The sequence below is a fragment of the Oculina patagonica genome, chromosome 8, assembly GCF_052425735.1.
Source record: "Oculina patagonica isolate OP01 chromosome 8, crgOcupat, whole genome shotgun sequence".
In the NCBI taxonomy this organism is placed as follows: Eukaryota; Metazoa; Cnidaria; class Anthozoa; order Scleractinia; family Oculinidae; genus Oculina; species Oculina patagonica.
Window position 1 is genome coordinate 2,418,752 of NC_135765.1, and position 18,321 is coordinate 2,437,072.

The 18,321-nt window shown below is 37.3% G+C and overlaps 1 protein-coding gene across 1 annotated transcript; it reads left to right on the forward strand.

The window, feature by feature from the left end:
- The first annotated feature begins 5,386 nt into the window (after nucleotides 1-5,386).
- LOC144663212 (phospholipid scramblase 1-like) lies at nucleotides 5,387-12,849 on the forward strand. The gene is made up of 8 exons (XM_078524127.1): nucleotides 5,387-5,509; nucleotides 5,901-6,023; nucleotides 7,031-7,108; nucleotides 7,659-7,851; nucleotides 10,019-10,133; nucleotides 10,562-10,664; nucleotides 11,112-11,170; nucleotides 12,642-12,849. The coding sequence occupies exons 1-8, from the start codon at nucleotides 5,467-5,469 to the stop codon at nucleotides 12,669-12,671; spliced, it is 744 nt and encodes a 247-aa protein (XP_078380253.1). The 5' UTR covers nucleotides 5,387-5,466; the 3' UTR covers nucleotides 12,672-12,849.
- The last annotated feature ends 5,472 nt before the right edge of the window (nucleotides 12,850-18,321 follow it).

Genomic DNA, 18,321 nt, shown 5'->3' on the forward strand with positions numbered 1-18,321 from the left:
TCATTTCCCAGTGAAGGTCTCAGAAACTCTCCCAGCCAGGGGCCATGCCGCCTGTGGCCTGCCTTCTTCCTGCCCCTGCATTTCGGAAGATTTCTAGAAATTATCCAACGTTGGATCAACGTTTTCTCTAGTGATAAACTCGTATATAAGCTCAAGAATAAGATAGATAAAGAGATAAATTCGGATAAGTGTGTGGAAAATGAAATATGAAACAGTTTTGGAATTTTCGTAACTTGAGCCCGGGCTCCGAGCATTTTCCGACGAGTTTCCGGCAGTGATCCGCCATCTGTCGTCCGCCATCCGTGTCTTACAGAGTCCGCTTTGGAATGAAAAATTACAATACTAGAGACGAGTTACCCGTCTGGACGAGCTTCAGCAAAAATTTGTTGCTCGTCTGGTTATGCGTCTCTAGACGAGTTACCCTTAAAGACGGCTACTTTTCGAAATGTGTCTTGAAAGACGGGTAACGAAAGGAAGCTCGTCTAGACACGTAACGCGTCTTGTGCCCGTCTTTATACTGGAGACACATAACCAGACGAACAACGAATTTTTTTGCCGAAGCTCGTCCAGACGGGTAACGTCTCTGGTATAGAAACGGCAAATTTTTGAATTTTCTAGAAACATTTCAGAAAATTTCCGTACTATTCGCTCCCGTTTCTTAATTTCCGGAATTATTTGTCGAGTGGAAAGCGACCACTGTTGACCTTTTGAGGTAGGAACGATGAGTGCACTCGGAAAAAATGGAAAATTTGTGGTACACATGCAGGACCATGCAGGACAAATCACGACATCTAACATCATCTAAGCTGTTTTAATTTTCCTTTTAAAGACGAACAAATAAATAGCCATTTGATATTGTATCGCTGAACGCGATTAAACAAATATTTCGAAATATTGTGTAATTGCTGCAAGATGAAACGACGTCAGCTTTTTAAAAACTAACTTACCGTGGTGTTTGCAGGGTCGCTTGGATTGATTGGCTTGTATGTGAATGTTCCGCCTCGAAAATGAGTGCATACTGCATCATGTACGAGCACGAGACATGCGATCAAAATGATACATTTTGCAGCGAGTTCCATTTTCATGTAGTTGGGAAGAAAATACTGTACTGTAGTTTCAAAACGCGCTCACACTGGTTGACTGAGTAAACAACGGGAAACAATAGGGGTGGGACGAAGTGACAGTTCCTGGAAGCCGGACTATAAAAATACTAGTCAGTTATACTTAAAGCAAGGTGAGGCATAGTTATGCGAACTAAACTGCAAATGTTCTAAATACACTATAAATATCCAGTGCTAGCACTTTCTGAATATTTGAGGTAGTTTTCAGACTGACAGTTGTATTCTTTTCTTCAGTAATCACTTGTGACAACAAGTGTCACTGAGGGGTCTAAAAGATCCTTTTGCTGTCTTAACAATTAATCCATTTCCGCTATTTCTCGGAAGAAAGAATACAGTAGTACCTGCTAGTAGAGATGCTTCCATCTTTAACCATTTTTTTTGTTTCTAAAGTGTCACGCATCATAGAATTTATTTTATTCTACTGAGGCTTCTATCTTCCCTGGGTAGTCGAAGGAGAGCAAGGCGCCTTCCTCTTTCCTGACATTTATTATTAGGGCAAAAATACGGACGGAAAGCGGAGCAAAAACATGGCCGGGCTAAACGATCCGAACCTTGACTTGTTTGCGTCCTTTAGGCTTGAAATAATAGTGGAACAATAAATCCCTTATTTATAATACGCGGGGACGTTATTTTGCTCATTGCTCGTATTTTCCTCGTAGGACCTCAGGGGTCCGGAAAAATAATACGCAACTCGTAAAATATCCGCGCGTATCATATGTTTAACCATCGAATAGGGTGTTATTCACGAAAGTTGGACTCAAAGCACTTTGAAAAGTGTCGTGGTAAAAACTGAAATAATTAAGCCTCCTCGAATTTTTTTCTCCCGCTCTAATGTACTCAAACACGCTGGCATGTTTGCACTGACAAGCGAAAACTGGTATTAATTGCAAAGTCGTGCGATTTTTTCAGATAAATAATAAAAAAAATCAATAAAATAAGAATAACATAAAATAAAAATACGCTGTAAACTTCTACAAGGAGGCCTGCAATGTCTGTCAATCAAACCGTCGGTATTTATAGAGTCTCAGGATACTAATATAAACCAAACCAAGAAAGCGTACACTGGCTGTAGTAAGTCATCAACAAGTGATGTGCTCTCTGGGGGGTCTGAGATGGAGTCCAATCGAGAATCTTGAAAGAAAACAAGAAATAATCTGAACTATTAAAGAAAAAAATTGTTGTTTTTTAAGGATTCTGTTTTTGTGTCAGTTTTACAACGATCTGTCGCAATAACATCACCAATAATCGATAATAAGACAAACGACTGAAAGAAATGAAACATTCGCAAAAAAGTACAAAACACTTAATTCAAGCTTTTGGTGGTACAGGCGACTTCGTAAAGCAGAGTACTAGTTTAAAATTAAAGTCTCTGAGTTTTTTCGTCCTTGAACCAAATCATGAATCTTACGACGAAACAAGTATAGGTAACGTTCCTTTTATAACCAACCCATTTTCGGATCTAGTTAATTCATGTATGAATTAATCTACGTGTTATATTTGCTGGAAAGAAAATCTAGCTAAAAAAAAGATCGAGCCAAATACAACGAGAAAGGGCCTAGCTATAGCTGACTGACCATTAATATATTTCGGACCAAGTTCGCTCATATGCTGCAAATGGAACTAAAATCTGAAACCAGCTTCAGTCACCAATCTAAAGATATCTGAACGGTCCACGTTCGGAGGTGGATTGTTTGGATTGCAATCTAATAAGATTGGTTGACCATTAATGTAACGGGAAGTATAATTTACGATCGCAAAATCCGCATTTAGATTGGTTAAAAGGAACGCAACCATATGATTCTAAGACAACGGCTTTTCTCCGCCATGCACTGGTAAAATAAAACAAGTTAAAATTCTGCATTCTGTGTGAGGAAATATTGTGAAATTGGACGATTATTAAAAATAACAGCGTTTGCGTTACGCGTAGGTTTACGGAAGAGTAGGGAAATCTGTCATTTAGGGTTTTGAGAGGGCCTATTATAAAAATATTTCGAACAGATGCAGTTTATGGCTATTGTTCTGTCACGCTATCGCGTGAAAATATCGCGTGAGAACATTTATCGTTTGTACTGTCACGCTAGCTGTCGCGTGTCAATTTTTTTGATTGCATGCTTTCCGCTCATATGTAATTCGCGCCCTTTACGCTTTTAAAGATAGTTATCTGTCACAATATTCTACTATTGGACAATATTATTAGCTTAGGATTTCCACAAGAACAACGAACAATCTATAATTTTAAATCAGTTCGAGAAGCTATCATAGACGAGCCCATGTAAGTTCTTTCTGTTTTTATCTCGCTGTTAAATTGTTAAGCATATCGACGGTTTGAGGTTAGACTGCCATATCGGAGCCAAGTTAGTATCGGCCGAGGTATCGGAACAGCTATATTATTTTAATTTACCGTACCCAAATTCGCAAGTAGCCAATCAGAAGCGCGATCTACTGTCCTGATATCCTACGATATCAAGTCACTGACCTGATATGCCACCATATCACGGTCACTTTGAAGTAAAGTAGTGTTACTGTACGAATTTAAAAGAGGTTTACCAATAAAAGAGAACTTCGTAATTTAAATTAAGCGGTGTTTAGCGGTCGTTAAAAGAGAAAAACTTTCCCGCCAAAATTAAACTTGAGCGCGCTCGCCAAATGCGCGATGTTTGCCGATGAGTACTGAGACATTCAGACTGAAAAGTGGAGTCGGAATTTCCAAATTTTTCGCTTAATTTTGATTTTGAAAATTTAGAGAATGAAACTCTAAACAAACGAGTGAAAAAAAAGGCAGAAGAAGAACTTGGTAAAAGTATTGAAGACCTAGACAACACAATTTGCAGTAAGTACCTTGCAAGCATGGCTTCAACAGAGCGATAAATATAACCGGAGTTTTGGCTGAATTTGGGTACGGTAAATACCTAATCGTACCTTTTTGGTACGCCTCGGCTGCATATCAGGCTCGTTTGGTCTCGCCATGGGTATTTTGGCTCGACTGCGTCTCGCCAAAATACGAACCATGGCTCGACCAAACTCGCCTGATATGCCGCCGAAGCGTACCAAAAAGGTACGATTAGGTATAATTATCAAGCGCTACATGAAAATGACAAGAAAATGTCGTGTTCTAAGTCTATGCCATGCCTTTTAGGTATATGAAAGGGGTACCCTTTTTCAGTAAAAGGTATATGAAAGGGGTTTAATTTTTGTCAAAATGGTATATAAAAGGGTAAGGGGTAAGAGCTCGGGGCGGAGCCTCCCCGTATAAAACGTTTTTTAGTACCCACCCCCGGGAAGTAATCACTAAAACGAATAAAAAACCGGGCCATTTTATGAATGCGAACTTATGTGATATTGCTGAATGTTAAAAGTTAACAGTGCATGATTCAAAGACGTTTGCATTTTGCAAAGTAACTTACCGTCGTGTTTGCAGGATCGTTTGGGTTGACTGGCTTGTATGTGAATGTTCCTCCTCGAAATGACTGCATACTGCTTTATGTACGGGCACAAGACATACGATCAAAATGATACATTTTCCAGCGAATTCCATTTTCATGCAGTTAGACAGTCGGTAAGGATATACTTCCAAACTACCAGATATGCTTTTAGTTGTTTTCAGTCAACGGCTTAATTAAACTGGCTAAAAGACGGGAGTCATTTTGCAAGAAACGACACTGAAACGACGGTTTCGAATTCAGCTAGGGTCAACCAACTGTAGCTTTGAAACTTCTGGGTCAAGTAATTGAAACTATTAGTTTCAAACTACTGACTGAAAAAAAAAATTATTAAGTCTAGCTGCCTAAAGCGCAGACTTTATGCTTGATCTGTTTCAAATTCGATCCATAATTAATGCTGGATTCTGAGTGGGCAAACCAAAATTTTTGTAGCTTCTAAAGTTTCCAATTTTTGTCATCCGATTTTTCTTATCCAATAAGAGAGCACTCAAGAGAGGTCTCAAGAGTACTCTGTGACTGTCACGCCATTACGGCTCTCTCCTCCGCAGAGGCCTTTTTTTATTTTTCGTACTGCTGGGAAATGGGGAGAGGCGAAAAGTAAGCGCGCCGATAAGTAAATTGCTTACAACAAACAATTCGAATAAAGGCGAAAGCACAGGTCGACAAAGTGACAAGGCGCCTTGCTACAATCCCCTGCTACTCTCTCAGTCTCACTATACTTCCGGAAACCAACCCACTAGCCACTGGTCAAAGCCGAAAACCGCGGGCTCAAAAAAAAGGGATGCCGCCGGATGTCGCCATCAGGGCGGGAGAAGGCTGGTCGCCATCAACTGGTGCTTGCTGGCAGCGTCGCTCCCAGCTACTTTTTCCTCCGACTTGGCGGTTCGCTTTCCTACAGGAAGACAATGGACAAACCACAACAAACTGCTGTCGTCCAACAACAACCAGGTGAGCTGAGGTCCTTCTCCTAAACTTTGCCAAACAGTATTTCATTTCAGCTGTCGCTTTGAAGAGCCTCACTGTCATCATCGACATCTGACATCTGTCAAAATTTATATTCAGATTGAAAGCTTTCAACTTCAACTTTATTACTTCCATCACTTACATAAATAAGCTTATAGTTTGTAGGGTAAGATTAAATTTGTTGAATTACAAAACTTTCTTTCAAGAAGAACAATCGTATGCAACTACGGTGATTTTGAGTTGCTTGAACTTTGGTGACCCGTAAAAACTAGCAACTATTAGCTGTTGTGTAAACATCTTAAGTTAAGATTTAAGTCTTTACAGAGCTAAAACATTCGTTAAATAAGCTTAACGAAGATTTTGTGTACCTCTGAAGGAGTTGCTGGACAAACAAACTGGATGCCAGCACCTCAGGCTCCAATTGGCTGTCCACCAGGACTGGAATATTTAGTTGCAGTTGATCAAATCCTGATTCAACAGCAGGTTCAACTTGCAGAAGGTAAAGCCTATACACATGTAAATAAATAAAGTAATGAATGAATAAATGAATGGATGAATGAATGAATGAATGAATGAATGAATGAATGAATGAATGAATGAATGAATGAATGAATGAATGAATGAATGAATGAATGGCACAACTTTGCTGCAAAACTTTTGTCACGTGACATATATCATACATCAAATAAATAGCATAGTGCATGAGGTCAAAGAATAGAATGCAAATAAATATAACCCCCAAGAGGCTCAGAAAACATCAGTGTGTTCTGAGAGAAATAGAAGGAATCAAAGGGAAGTTTTAGTTTTTTGTTTTAGGAACACCAGCTGTTTTAGATTTTTTTAGGAAAATCGTTCGCCATTTTGGTTTGTTTGTCTGAGTCGTCATGACGTCACTTGCTCACTTTGCTATTGCTACATATGTAACTACTGTATTGTTTTAAATGGAGTGCTCATTTTAATTTAGATGCAGTATTCTCCAGTCTCTGCTGTGCATTTGACCAAAACATCTTTCCACTGAGAATGTTTAAACTCACATTAAATACTGGTAGCTCAATTTCAATCTAAAATTCAGCCTAAAACTATAAACCTCCGTACAAGGCTCCGGGTAATAAACCACACAAACTCTATAGTCACTACTCAGACAAGACTCAGACAAACAAACTGAAACACGAGTTTGTGGGGTTTATTCCCCAGAGCCTTGTAGTGATGTCTATTGTTTTATAATAAGCTTAATTTAAATATATCGAAATTGGGCTATTAACAGATGATAACACTTACAACAAACTTCCTGAAACCAAACAAATATTATATACCCCTTTCCCTTCTTAATGTTGAATCAGTTACCGAAATATGAAATCAATATACATATATATTGGCAGGCAGGCCCACAAAAGGCATAAGCTAAGGGGAGGATATAAGGTGTGCATCATTTGGCTTGGAATATCGATGGAATAGAAAATGTAAATTCATGGACAGGTCTATTTTGATTTAGTTGTTTTTCTTTAGTTCTTACTGGATGTGAGAGAAACAACAAGTACAAGCTATGTAATGCAATGAATCAACAAGTCTACTTTGCTCAAGAAGGTATGCTAGTTATTTATCAAGGGTTTAATAAATAAATAAATAATTGTTGATGAATTAATGAATTTCAGTAAGTTTCAGGCAATACTGACAGTAAATTTTTTGCCCACTAGGTTACTCATCAGTCATGAAATAGACGTTGGTTGAAGTCCGGGGGGGGGGGTACTCCCCCAAAGTACCTATCGGGGTATGTTCCGCCCAACGGGTCGTGATGTTGGGCTCCCGATCTAGAACGGGGTATCCATTTGAGAGACAATTCCTAGAACGGGTATGATATTTCAAACGCATGAAAGATTCAAATTATCAGCAGCCAAAACGGGGTGTTAAAAAATTAACCTCTCCCTAGAACGGGTATATTTTTTAATGCAAATTCTTTATAAAACGGGGTGCTACTATGGAGACCTGAGTACCCCCCCTCCCCCTTGGGTTGAAGTACACAGTTATTTTAAAATCCTTTCTATTAATATTTATAAATGCTGTCAAGCCATTGTGCTTGACAGCATTGTGCTAAAGTTATTAAATACACAAGGGCAATAAAACAGTTATTTTTCAGACACTGACTGTTGTACTCGACAATTCTGTGGTCCTGGTCGTCCATTCGAAATGAAAATCACTGACAACATGCAAAAAGAAGTGATACACCTTTCCCGACCCCTCCGGTGTAAGTGTTGCTGGTTGCCTTGCTGGCTTCAGGAAATTGAAATACAGTCTCCACCGGGGATGGTCATTGGTTATGTTCAGCAAAAGTAAGTTGTTTATAAAAGTGACACACTGTCATTAACAATAATTGGTAACGGTAGCTACGATTAACAAAATTTAATATATTAGGTAAATAATTTTGGCATTCAAGCGCAAATGGCCCATCGAGCCTATATCAATCTTATGCTTCAGTCACCGGCATGCAGCAACAACGAGTGTTTCTACTTCTCCTGGATGGGATTGTGGTCCATAGAAGGGTTACCCCCAACCTAGCATTTGAATTGCAGGTATCCATTTACACATCAAGGTGGAGGATGGCAAGAACACAACAGAATGACCCTGGCAGGGCTTAAAAGGCATCTCTCCCAGTTTCTTCACTCGATTACAATGAAATATTGCATTGAGGAAGAGGGGATTGATAAACCATGTACTGCATATTTGAACAAAAAATGAATGAATGTTCACCGACAAGCACCATTATTTGTGTAGTAAATAATGGTGGTAAATTTCAAGCTCGGTGATAATAGTGAAGAAATTATTCAACATGACACGAGCGTGGGACAAAGAAAAAAAAAAGAAAAAATCTGAGTCCCCGACAGGAATCGAACCCATGGCCTCCCAGATACCGGTTGGGCACTCTTACCAACTGAGCTACGAGAGACTCATTGTGAGCTGGGCCATTTACTAGGTTGATATATGACACGCGTCCTGCATACTGCTAGGAACAGCAATGTCGAAATCATCAAATGTGTAGTAAATAATAAAGGTGGTAAATTTCAAGCTCGGTGATAAATAGTGAAGAAATTATTCAACATGACACGAGCGTGGGACAAAGAAAAAATCTGAGTCCCCGACGGGAATCGAACCCATGGCCTCCCAGATACCGGTTGGGCACCATTATTTTTTCTAAGTCTTTGTCATGCTATATAACAAAACACTTATAATAACTGATCCCTCAGGAAATCAGGAAACCTCAAGATTCGCAGGCAACATTGCAATGTTACTCTCTGGTGTCATAGATTTTGCAATGTTGCCTGCTCAGAGACTTTTGGCAAGAAACAGTTTTAATTGTTAGATGTCATGTGACCTTGAATTAGCCAATAAGAGCCTGCACTGTTAGAGGAAATTTTCTAGCTACCGTAAATGATCTAATAAATGCCCGGGGCGTCTTAAATTTTAGGGGTCCTACAGGGGGCGTTAAATAGATATGAGACGAGGCGTAATAGAGAGAGGCGTTTATTTTACATTAACTGAAACAACACCTACAAAACAAATAAGACACGAAGTTTGCCGGCGCAGAGTAAGACAGAAAACAGAGTTTGTGAGTAGGAGTCTAATCTATTCTGTGCTAATGCAAAGCTTGGAGATTTCGTTCATAGTTCGATATCGATATTTTCATCGACATCGGGGTCAATCATGTTGGTATCGTTGGCCTCTTTGATGTTCGAATCAAACAAGAAACTAAATAAATTACATGATTTTCCTCTATGGAGTGTTACCTTGGTTTTTGAGGCAATCCCTAGAGGGGGCCTCTATTAGAAATGGGGCATTTATTAGAGAGGGACATCTAATACAAACTATACCTCAGGGGAAACGTTTATTAGATACAAGGTGTTTATTTGAGAGTGGGCGTTTATTAGATCATTTACGGTATATAACAATACCTGTACATTATCGCAGAACATATCTAATACAAACTATACCTCAGGGGAAACGTTTATTAGATACAAGGTGTTTATTTGAGAGTGGGCGTTTATTAGATCATTTACGGTATATAACAATACCTGTACAATATCGCTGAACAAAGACAAGCCACAAACAATCCCAGACACGCTTACGCACAAATAATGCATCCCGCAGAAAGGCTAGAGAGGCCTACCTGATACACAGAGGCCAAACACTTGCGCCTAATGGTATTAACCATAGAAATGAACATTGACAATTTCATTATTTTTGGTTTTTTCAATTTTATTATTATTACTATTATATATCTTGTCACCATATATCTTTATATAGACTGTATTAGTTAAACATTAACCCACACTGTATTATCCAAATTCAAATTTTAGAGCCGTTATTTTCCTTATATTATAGTACTGGCCCTGAAGAAGACTAGCTCTGCTAGTTGAAATATTGGCCAATAAATCTTGCCCTCCTGCCGTTGTACCAGCCTTGCAATCAATTTGGTTTTATAAATACCTGTTGTGTCCATAGGCCGGCGCTTTGGACTCCTGCAAAGCTGGAAGTTCAAGATGCTCAGCGCCAGCCAATTATGATAATCAATGGACCCTGCTGCCCTTGCACCTGTGGATCAGATATTAAATATCCTGTGAGTTTCTAGTATTTAACAGACTGATTACTGATAATGTTGATTTGGGGAATACAGTTGAATTTTGATAACTTGAAGCTTCAAGGGAAATAAAAGAAGGTTCAAATTATCAGGGGTTTGAGTTAGCAAGCAGTGGTGGGAGGGCCGCAGGGGGCCTTGGTCAAACTAATGGTGAAGGGCCGAGAAAAATTATTTTTGAGAGTGGGGCCCCCCACTTAAATGAAGAACTGGATCCGCCACTGTAGCAAGGGTAAAACTAATAAAAAGGTGATCTGAAGGGGAAGCAAAAAAAGTTCAAGTTAAATACCAGTAGTTTTCGAGTTATTGAGGCTTTGAGTTATCAGGATTCAGCTGTACTTGAAATGCTTGCATTTCCTTAATTTGATTGAGCAACAGCTAAATTGTATTAGTTTCTGTCTTGCTAACAGGTGTCTTCTGTTGATGGAAGCAGTGAAATTGGAATGATTTGGAAGCAATGGACTGGATTCACACGAGAGGTGTTTACTGATGCTGCAAGCTTTGGAGTCCTTTGTAAGGATAACCTTTGTTTGATTGAAATGTTTACAGCTGTATGTAAACTGCAACATAACAAATGGTATGTTATGAATTAGTATATACTCAAACAGTGGATAGCGCTTTTAGCGCGCGCTGATTGGCTACTAAAACTCCAGATATCCTTTGCTGTTCACCTCCGAGCAACTCGCATGCAAAAACTGTACTCGTTGACAGGAATAAACTAGTACAAAAATCATCCTTTCGGGCTATATTATCTCACTGTTTTAGTATATTATACTAAAACAACTATTAACCTCAGTGTGGATGGCTAGTGGCAGATATTAACCTCGCCGCCTCGCGGCTTGGTAAATATCCACCACTAGCCACCTCCACTTCGGTGAATAGTTGTCAAACATAAAGCGCATATTACATAAGAAGTATGACTATGTTTTTATTTTTTCTTTCTTTTTTCTCTCGAAATAGTTCCTCTTGACTTGGATATTAAGTCCAAAGCCATTTTAATTGGAGCAGTTTTCCTTATTGTAAGTACAGTTGATATTTATATGTATATATATAATTTTTTTGTTCAGTGATGTGAAGTAAAGACGAAGTGTGAATGTAGTATTTTGTTTTACCTCATATTGAATATACTTATTTACCCTCGGGTTCAAGGGGCTGTTTAGGCCCCAAGCAAAAATATGCTTACATGCCAAAAAATAAAATGGCAACAAAAAGAATTATAATTAACGCTAGCAGACTTGTGATGCAAAGAAGGACAGCTGATGTACTGCCTTCTTAATTGCCTAATCTGTCGTCAGCGTCCGCATTGTTTCAGGGATTGAGTTCCACGCCTTGGTTGCAAATGTTTGCAAAGGTTGCAAAAAAACAAAATTTTTGAGAGCACTTTCCATCCAAACAAATGACAATGATGATTATTGTACTGTTCTAAAAGGATAGACACTTGCCTGAGAGTGTGGGCAAGTGCTTCCTTCCCTTTCCTTCCCCAATGAACATGTGTTTGCTTTTTCATCTGGTAACACAACCTAATACTCAACAGTCAACAATTTTTGTATTGTCAGTAACAAAACTCTTGGACTAACTGTTGCCCCAGTCAAAGCCTGCAAAATACATTTTTTTCTTTACAGTAATAACTTAATTATCCTGCTTACAAGCAATGTGCAGTCCCAGGGGGGGTACTCCGGCTTGTAAATGACGGGGATGATCGAAGGATTTTTTTGGGTTTGAAATTTTCAATTCCGGGGTTTTTCTGGGTTGAAAAATTTGACAAGTATTTTTTTGGGTGACTTTATTTAAATAGGGGATTTTTTTGGATGTTAAAAACGAACTAAAGTGCCTTGGCGCGGCCTTGGCATATTTATGGTATGATGAATAAAAAAAACACGAGCATTCAATTTTTCATGATTTTCTTTGTGTTATATTAGTGCCCCTCCTGGCAATTTAGGGGTAATTTGACAAGAGATTTTTTGGGGGGCTATTTTTGGTCTAGGGATTCTTTTGGGTAATGTCGGAAGACGTAGGGATTTTTTTGGGTCCTGAGTTTTGCCTCCATTCGATCATCCCCATCATTTACAAGCCGGAGTACCCCCCCCCCCCTGGGTGTGCAGTATTAAGGAAAGTCAATTTCAGTAGTGCTTTGTAGACTTTTTATGGAATGACATGCAAACACGTAAATATACCTTATTGTTACTTATTTTCACAGGAACTTAATTTCACAAAAAAAGGAATGGGTATATTTTGAAGGACTTTATTTTTGTGATTTGGCTAAAAAAATAAATATTAAAAAGCATTTTAAAATACACCTAAAACGTTAAAAATAATTTTTGGGGGGTCTTTAATTATCGCAAAAATTACCGGGTAAGTCCCGCAAGAATAAGTAACAATAAGATATACATGGCATATTAATATAACCACTCCCCCTAATATGCAATTCCACAACTACATTTCTGATTTATATATTTATTGATCCTTTTTCCTATTCCTAATAATTTACAGGACTTCATGTTTTTTGAACATGGCAGCTAAACTGCAGAGCTTTGTACATGTATGTACAGTGGATACTGGTTGTTGAGTCCACCAGTTTATGAAGAGTGTGATAACACTGCAGTTTCTCCATTGCTTAGCGGATTCCCAGTGCCTAATCCTTAAAACTTTTTGCAACTTTTGACTTGTCAGAATATTTATTGAAACGGTACACCAAAATGTATGTACACTTAAAAGTCTTTTATAACATTTGATTCATTATGTATGTCTCCTCAGAATGGATTTGCATAATAATAATACAGTTAATGCTGCAAAAGAAACTAAAGATGTGTAGGCATGGTTAGTGAAATGATAATTGGAGTTAAATTTTTTCGGTAATATTCATCAAGTGCTGTATGTAGTTTTCAGTGTTTTTAATTGCAATTAATTTAGCACATTTGCAGTGGCATTGCCACCAAGAGAGGTTAAACATTATTTCCTTTCAATTTGTAGAAAATTATATATATGGATAACCATTTTGCAAAACGGAGCACAGATCTTGTTGTGTGCTGTTCACAACAGTAGCCATTGAGTGACTCCAGAATATATATTTATTTTATGCTTTCCAAAGCTGTTTCTAAAAATTTAAAGATTTTAAAAGTTTATGTCAAAATTTTCAGATAAGAACGTTGTTACACACACATTCGAGGTGGTGTATTTTATTTACATTTAAAATTAAGAATTATTTATATATTTATTTCTGCATATTTTTCAGATAAGAACGTTCTTACATACACATTCAAAGTGTTTTATTTTATTTATATTTAAAATTAAGACTTATTTATATAGTTATTTCTGCATATTTTTCAGATAAGAAAATTCTTACATATACATTTAGTGTTTTACTTTTTATAATAAAAATTTAGAATAATTTATATATTTATATCTGCATTTTTTCAGATAAGAACTTTGTTACACACACATTCAAAGTATTGTACTATATTTATATTTAAAATTAAGAATTATTTTATATATTCATACTGCATATTTTTTCAGATAAGAACGTTCTTTCACACACATTCAGAGTGATTATTTAAAATTAAAAATTATTTTATATATTTGTATCTGCATATTCTATTCACCTTCATGGTGTTATTTGTAGTCTTGTTGAATAAAGACCACTTACTTAACACCTGTTGAGTGGATATTTTTTTATATTGTTTTTGATATTTGTTATATAACGGTTGGTTACAGATAACTGGAAAATTTTGCACCAAATATGGAGGGTTTCGACAAATCTGAAGTTTAAAAAAGGAGAGTCAAATGGATAGAGACATTTCTTTTGGTCCTGTGGTTGAATGTCACAAACCCATTTGTCCCAGATTTAACATTGTTTAGTTATCTGCCGGAACCTTTTACTTCTACGTTATTTGTGGATCCAGATGTGTGCAAAGAAAGGGGGGATCCTGGGGTGTCCGTGCCCCCCCCCCCCTCTTGCGTCCTCGCCCTTTGTGGGATATTTCTTTGGAAAAAATATACAAACCTTGGCGAGAACGCGCGAATCACTCGAATCGTAAGATCAAACACGGAATCAAAGTATTAAATCTTTCTTTACCAGTGCTTGATACTCATTGATACTCAATTTATGCAGCTATTTTGCAGGCTGGTCCCTCCCCCCATGCGAAAAGCGGGACACTGTATTCTTCGTTTTTTCGCTTCCATGAAGGAGCCTCTGCAGAAGAGAGATGTTGGTTTGCAAATCTGACGCGTAGAGCTAGCGCGGGTGGTTTTGACAGCTTGCCGTGTTTTCCTCCCCCTCTATATACAGTATATAGCTTGTGAAAAAAAAAATTATATACTTATTAGAGTCGCTGATCTTTCCCAGTATAGGTTTGTGTAGGAAAAACGCCCCTGACATTATTTTTGCGACTGAGTTTGTTTTGACACAGGCCTAGCTTCTGGGTTATGTTTCTTCAGCTTCTATATAAAAATCTAAAGATATCACACCAACCATTAAAAACTAAAGTAGAATGTTAAAAATTACAATAGAATGTTAAAAATGTTAAAAACTAAATAAGACTAAAATAATTCCACATAACTTAGTGCTATGTTTTACTTCTCGATGCATGTTCCTTTATTGCTGGGATTTAATGTTTTCAGTTATTATACCTCCACCCTCTTGAACGTAGATAAAGAACTAAGAAGCCACCAATTCAATATCCTGCTTAAACGCTTTGCAGTAATTTGTTCAGTCTAAAACAAACACCCATTCGACATACCTTTTAAGCCTGTTTCCTCATTTCTCTTTTCTTTGTAAGAATGCCAAGCGATTCCAAGAAATTTTCAGGAAACATTCTCTCTTTGCGATAATCATTCCCAAGTTGTGTTTCACAGTTGAACATTTCCTTTTATGACATAACAAGAGCATAAAAATGCGCGCGCAAAAATCAGCCAATAAGATTCGTTCAAAGTTTTTCGCGAGGCAAGCGCGCACGCAGACTCGCGCGCAGATTTCTTTTATTACCGCTAACCAGCCTTCTTTCCTTTTCCTTGATTCTGTATTGAAATGATTAAGAGAAGTTACATGCAAGGTCTATCCTCGGGATCAGTGGCCGCCATATTGTTACTGTTGTTATTAAAAGGCATTTCTGTTTCTGAAATCTTTTTGTAAATAGTTCAATATAATTCTAGTGTAAAACATCGCCAAGATCTACTACAATTCAGCAACACACTTTTGTAACTTCTACCAAAATAAAAAATAAATATATTCCTCATTAATAATTCAAGTGCCTGCTTTTCTCGCGACATTTGTCGAATTCTCACTTATTCAATGTACAAAGTCTTAACGATTTTTTTCTGATTGAACAAAGCACAATGAATTTTAATCGCGTATATAAAGAAGTCTCAAAGGACACGCCGATCATTTTGGTGTTGTTCACCGTTGTGCGCTGTGAAGCTGAGTCCTTCATCTTCTTCCATGTGCTCCCGCTTCTGGTAAGCCAACGATTTCTCTTTTTATTTTCTTTTTAAGAGTCGTTTATTCGTCTAGTTTGTTATAGCTTTTGTAGCTTTTCGTTTTGTTTAGCTTTCGGTTCAGCTTTATATATTTGGCGCTTTCAGCGCTTTAAGGGTTCAACTAACCATTCTGCTGTGAAATTTTTCTGCGTGCTTATCGGTGACGCTATAAAGAAATCGTTCAATCAACTAGTTTAGTTTTTGAAATCCTCATTGAATCAGAGATAGGATTTTTCTTCGTGAGCAATCCATTTGTTAGGGTATTTCTTACGAACGGCTGTTGGTTAGAATGTTCACACTGCTACTACACATGATACTATTTCGTTCGTAGTTCAGTTGGCTTGGAGTGCTGCCGTGCACAAATCTCACCCGTGAAAGGTCGGTTCCACTAATTCTGCGTTGGAAAGAGAATTTGTTAACATAACGGCAGACATTCCCATAATTTGAATTGAGCAATTTTTTTCGCAGGCTGAGCGAGACCTTCTGACAGCGAGCAAGGTACTGATATTGACTGAAGTAGGCGTGCTTTCACGGCGCATTCCTTTGTCCGAGTTCACGCTGGTAAATTTGCTTACAAATCCCTACAACATCTTCAACTTGTTTCGTCGAATTTCAGGTAAAAGAAAACTGTTTACCATTGATTTGTCTAGAATATAGAATTTTTAAAGATGGCACTTTGAAGGTCGGTTTCTTTGAAATTCAGCTGTCATATGCAAGGTTTCCACCGTTTTGAAGTTGCTAAGTAAAAAAGTGCTTTGAATGTCGGTTTCTTTGAAATTCTGTTATATGCAACAAGGTTTTCACCGTTTTGAGGTTGATAAGTAAAAATGTACACGGAAAAGGTAATTATATTTTGATGTTCCAGCGAACTGTCCAAATTCTTAAAACTAACATGTCTGTCAGTAAATGATAGTAAAAAAATGTTGCTTTATGAAGTCACAATAAGGTTTCCTGGCAAAATTATGAAATTTACACGACTGACAATTTGATGAATGAAAGAAAATTAGCCAGAGAAAATAAATAGCTATTAAAACAATGTTTTATTGATGCTGCGGCTTTAATTATTTTCTCCAGATTTAACACAGATGTTGAATCAAGGTACAGTAGAGCCATTTTGGATTACAGTGTGGAGCTCTTGGACTTTGGCGCACAAGGACAGTTCACTATTGAAAACATTTTAATCCAGGTTAGTACTAACATCATTGATTTGATATTTCTTCTGTCATTTACCCGTGAACGGTTCGGTTTCAGTCCAAGAATTATCAAAATCTGATACATTTTCGACTGTCTTGTAAAGAAAGTAATTACCATAAGGGTATTTACTGGAGTTAAGCTGAAAATCAAAATATCATCAGAAAACACAATTTAAAAAAAGTAAGACAATCGGTATTAATTTTTATTTCGACCGTACAACTAAAAAGGATAGCATCCAGTTCATCATCTTCGTCAAAACTGTCAACTTTTGTTATTTCTAATAACTTTATACTGAAAACTATATTCGTATGATGTAATGGTCAGTAAATCCGAACTAAACTTGTTCGAAAACGTTGACAAAGAAAAATAGAATAATTAGTGATATTCCCTCATTCTTTCTTGAACACAGTTATTTTGAAAGAAAGTGCAGTCATTTTAAGAATTACATTCCTTAATCATGTATTTCAATGGCGTATTTATTAGTAGAATAGAACCATACACAGAAATAAGCCGTTAATTTAATGCTGTTTCCGCCTTTTTCCTCCAGGTTGAACACTGACAGATATACCGTATGTTACGAGTTAGTGTGGCCATTTTTACTCGTGAATGCATAATGAACGAGTATAGTGGGGAAGTTGAGCCATCCGTCCTTCCTTCCATCGTTGTTAACATTATGCAAATTAGGTATGCTCACGGGCGCTTTCTAAAGACCTCTAAATTTCGTTTCCCTCGGCTGTGGATAAAAATACAGCTTTACAAAGGTATCATTTACTTCCCATACTTCACCCCTGTAAATGAGAAAAAATCGTTTCCCAAACGATGAAATATTGCCTTTTCTTATATAATAATCGCGAACATTCGGAAACGATGACCAGTGACTTTATGTATGTGTTATTAAAAGACTGGGAAGGTTAAATCACGGCACGATTTATTAAAGGATAATCAGTAAAAGAGTAACGAAACTCTATACAAGACAGATATGTATATAATATCCGTGAAAAAAAAATAAGAAGAAAAAAAGAATTTTAGCCACAGGGTATGAGAGTCGATCCCGGGTCACACGCTTCAGAACGCAGAGCAGTACCACTGAGCCATCGGTTTACTAAGCAATTAAAAAATGATGAAAAAAGTAATTCTTATACCTAAGCGACCTGTTATATGTTCACCCTCTTTAAATAAAGTTGATTAATATTATTAATCACTATAATGAATATTTTCCATCGATACTATACTGTTCAAAGGAACGATTCAAATATATCTAACGCATTCACGAGTAGGTCATAGACCTCTTTGATTTATCAAGTTGCAGTCTGAAGCTCTTGGACTATTGGTCAAAATTGGAAATATCTCATTTCAGATAAGTTTTTCGTTTCTTCTGCTTTATTGTTATTGTTTGTCATGTTTTGTCGTTAAAATGTAATGTCTACTTTCCATATCAATCCATATCAATCAAGATATGTAAAAAATGAGCGAGGAGAAGTTTTATTTTGAGCCTGGAATAGAA

Excerpts from the sequence above, each read along its gene's own strand:
- LOC144663212 (XM_078524127.1), top strand. The coding sequence starts at position 5,467 with ATGGACAAACCACAACAAACTGCTGTCGTCCAACAACAACCAG. Across the intron at positions 7,109-7,658 it reads AGTCTACTTTGCTCAAGAAG|ACACTGACTGTTGTACTCGA; the intron begins GTATGCTAGTTA and ends GTTATTTTTCAG. Across the intron at positions 7,852-10,018 it reads ATTGGTTATGTTCAGCAAAA|GCCGGCGCTTTGGACTCCTG; the intron begins GTAAGTTGTTTA and ends TTGTGTCCATAG.